Source organism: Amphimedon queenslandica, unplaced genomic scaffold (assembly GCF_000090795.2).
Source record: "Amphimedon queenslandica unplaced genomic scaffold, v1.1 AMPQUscaffold_13445, whole genome shotgun sequence".
Taxonomy (NCBI): Eukaryota; Metazoa; Porifera; class Demospongiae; order Haplosclerida; family Niphatidae; genus Amphimedon; species Amphimedon queenslandica.
The window spans coordinates 55,331-58,879 of NW_003546319.1; the positions used below are offsets into that span (position 1 = coordinate 55,331).

The 3,549-nt window shown below is 37.2% G+C and overlaps 1 protein-coding gene across 1 annotated transcript in view; it reads left to right on the forward strand.

Moving 5' to 3' along the window:
- LOC105312439 (coiled-coil domain-containing protein 180-like) overlaps window positions 1-3,549 on the forward strand; it is a 21,291-nt gene that overhangs the window by 3,430 nt on the left and 14,312 nt on the right. The window contains exons 7-11 of the mRNA XM_019995434.1: window positions 539-673; window positions 1,103-1,265; window positions 2,250-2,346; window positions 2,556-2,675; window positions 2,999-3,005. Of these exons, the coding sequence (XP_019850993.1) occupies window positions 539-673; window positions 1,103-1,265; window positions 2,250-2,346; window positions 2,556-2,675; window positions 2,999-3,005 (522 nt within the window). The remainder of the gene's footprint in view (window positions 1-538; window positions 674-1,102; window positions 1,266-2,249; window positions 2,347-2,555; window positions 2,676-2,998; window positions 3,006-3,549) is intronic.

Genomic DNA, 3,549 nt, shown 5'->3' on the forward strand with positions numbered 1-3,549 from the left:
TTTCTCTCTCTCTTTATTAAAGCTTTACACATTCACACTCAGTTACTACTAACAGCTATACCTTTTGGCCAGACACCTCTACCAAATATTGTACATTGATAATCTTTTAATACATGTACTTATATAGCGCTCTTTACAACCAACTGGCAAGGACTCCATATCTCATAACGTATGATACTTTTAATACAGGCCAGCCGTATTAATAGTGTATAGCCTGATAAGTGAAGTATATGTACATGTTATTTTGTGTGTTGTTTTTGTTGATGTCCGTCTGTCCATTGTCTGTGTTTGATTGTCTGTACCACTCCCTGTCTCAAAGCTGTCTCAGTTTTAGTTAATTTTCATATTCCATTGATCCCTCTCTCTCTTCCTCCTTCTCTCCCTCTCTCTTTCCTCTCTCCTTTCTTCTTTTTCCCTCCCCCTCTTTCTTTTTCCTTTCTCTTCTTTTTTTTTAATTAAAAGAGGGAGGGAGTGAGGGAGAGAGAGAGAAAGAGAGGGAATAAAACTACATTTATACTTGTAATTTATTGCATTACAGGCTCTGCTCCTGTTAAAGTCCAGTAGTGTTGATGCTCTTCTGTTAAAAGCCGAAGAATATCTAAAACAAGAGAAAGACTCCATCGTAGCATTTGAAGAAAAAGCAATAGAACAAGAGAGACTTTATGTGAAGAAGGTACACACACACACAATAAATTCTAATTTATTTAATTGTAATTATTAGAAATAATTATAATAATAACGTCGAACTGCTTTTATTTACTAGAAATTCTCAATACATGCGTGTACATGTACATACGTGTGTAGTATTGTAGTGTACGTGTGATAGTTTTTGTGATCTCTTTTAGTGATTATGTTACTAGTGCCAAATCGTGACGCCTTGGAGTATATACGCACTAATAACACGTCAGCTAAATGTACATGTACGTGTATGTACATGCAAATACATGTACATGTACATGTACAGTACGTGTCTGATGTACATGCATATACAAATGAACATGTACGATGTGATGATAATTGTTGTTTATGATGAATTGTTGCACGTACATGTACACGTGTTGTTTATTAATTTTCTTCTCTCTCTTTCTCCTTTCCTTCTCAGGTGTCTCATTTATTATCTAAAACGCTCCAGTCCCTCAACTCAATATCTTATCTTCTCTCTCATCAAGTGTGTAGAGTCATTGATGAGGAAGCAATGAGGATCAACCTCTCAGTCCTGGGAAACATGAGGAACTACTCACGTCTCTCGCGTGACCTTCAAACAGGTACATGTACATGTACATGTACCTTCATTTAACAGACAGCACTTAATGTACTAATTGCATTTCTTAATTACTGTATGAAATAACCTCTGCATAGAATAACAAGATTTTTTGACCCAAAGTGTCCATTATATAAAGCCTTAATGTATACAGCACATTGCAATACAGTGTAGCCTCTTTATGAAAGACACCATTGGGCCCACACTACCTGTCCTTAATACATGTACATGTACAGTGTAGTCTCTTTATTAAGGACACCATTGGGCCCACACTATCTGTCCTTAATACATGTACAGTGTAGCCTCTTTATTAAGGACACCATTGGGCCCACACTACCTGTCCTTAATACATGTACAGTGTAGCCTCTTTATTAAGGACACCATTGGGCCCACACTACCTGTCCTTAATGCATGTACAGTGTAGCCTCTTTATTAAGGACACCATTGGGCCCACACTACCTGTCCTTAATATATGTACAGTGTAGCCTCTTTATTAAGGACACCATTGGGCCCACACTACCTGTCCTTAACACATGTACAGTGTAGCCTCTTTATTAAGGACACCATTGGGCCCACACTACCTGTCCTTAACACATGTACAGTGTAGCCTCTTTATTAAGGACACCATTGGTCCCACACTACCTGTCCTTAACACATGTACAGTGTAGCCTCTTTATTAAGGACACCATTGGTCCCACACTACCTGTCCTTAACACATGTACAGTGTAGCCTCTTTATTAAGGACACCATTGGGCCTACACATACATATACATGCATATATGTAGCTATATCTTCAATACAGAGGTTTCCTGAATTTCCTCATGATAATGGCATCCTTATTAGTGGTGTCTTGTAGTTCACAGAGGCTATGAACACTGTTGTAAATACATGTACATGTACTACACATATACCTATTTTTTGGCCCTACTGCCAATGCTCTTGTAAACTGTGGTCCTCACCCTTGGCTAACAACACTATGGTATCCTAGGCAACAATAAAAGAGAACAAAGGACCAGGTGTCACTTCACAGCGTTCAGGACCCAGTGGTCAACCATTAGATCAAGAGGGGCGGAGAATGATTTTAGGTGAGGTCAGAGCTGATGCAATCATACTGTGTTGCATGATTTAATAATTATGTATTTGTAATGATGATTTAATTGTTATTATATTTATTATTATGCTGATTTAATTTTGTGTTTTTAAGTCATATTCGTGGGTTCATGAACTTTAAATGTACACGCGTACATGTACATGCACATCACGCATGTATCAATTTCCCTCTTTTAAATTATAGGACTTACATCAATAGTGATGACATTAAGCAGCCACAGTTGTTAGAGAAGCTAAAAGCTAGTTTCCTGACTGAGCAAGAGGACATTAGGAAACTGTTGGAATCACATTTAGAGCAACTGAGGTATGCATCTAGTATTAGCATTTATTTCAAGTACAAATGTACATCCACACACATTTATTTTGTCTAGCTAACCTGTGTAATTCTTATAGAAAGTAAGTATTTTCTTGTAGAATTTTTAAGTTCTGCATGTGCATGTACATCATATAAATATACCCCTGCAATAGTTGGCAAGCGTCTTTTAAATTTTTCCCGACTCTTAGCTAAAAGTGAAAGTCCAGCATAAAACCAACACACTTCTGAACAACTGATTTACGATGAAGGAGTGATTCACTGTAGTGGCTATATCCTATAGACTATGGAGTCTCATATTATAGTACATGTAGATATGAGGTACACTATACTAACTAACAACAAAACAAACTAACACAGCATGATACATGTCAGATAAAAACACAAAAATATGTACTAATAAGTACATGCACATGCACAACAAATAAAAATACATAATACATGTACATGTATAAGAAGAGAGAAAGATAGAAAGAAAGATAGAGTAAATGAGACACACATGCCCTTCAGCATGCAAGAGTCATACATGTACATGTATATATGTACTTCCTCCCTCCCCCACTTTTTTAGATCTTTTCATGTACACACAATGTGTATGTGTGCAATCATTACCCCCAAGGCTATGTAACAATGAGGTGATTTTATGACCTCTATGCTGTCTGACCAAAGCTCCTCCCTTCCTTCCTCAATATGGATACATGTACATGTATGATGTACATGTACATGTATATATCACCTCACTCCAGGCCAAATGGCGTTACTTGGTTTATTGTTATATCAGCTTATGGTATTGTGGTTGCATGGCAACTCTCTTGTCTCCTTTTGTATAAGTAAACCTCTTGGAAACACCTTCCCTACCCTCTTC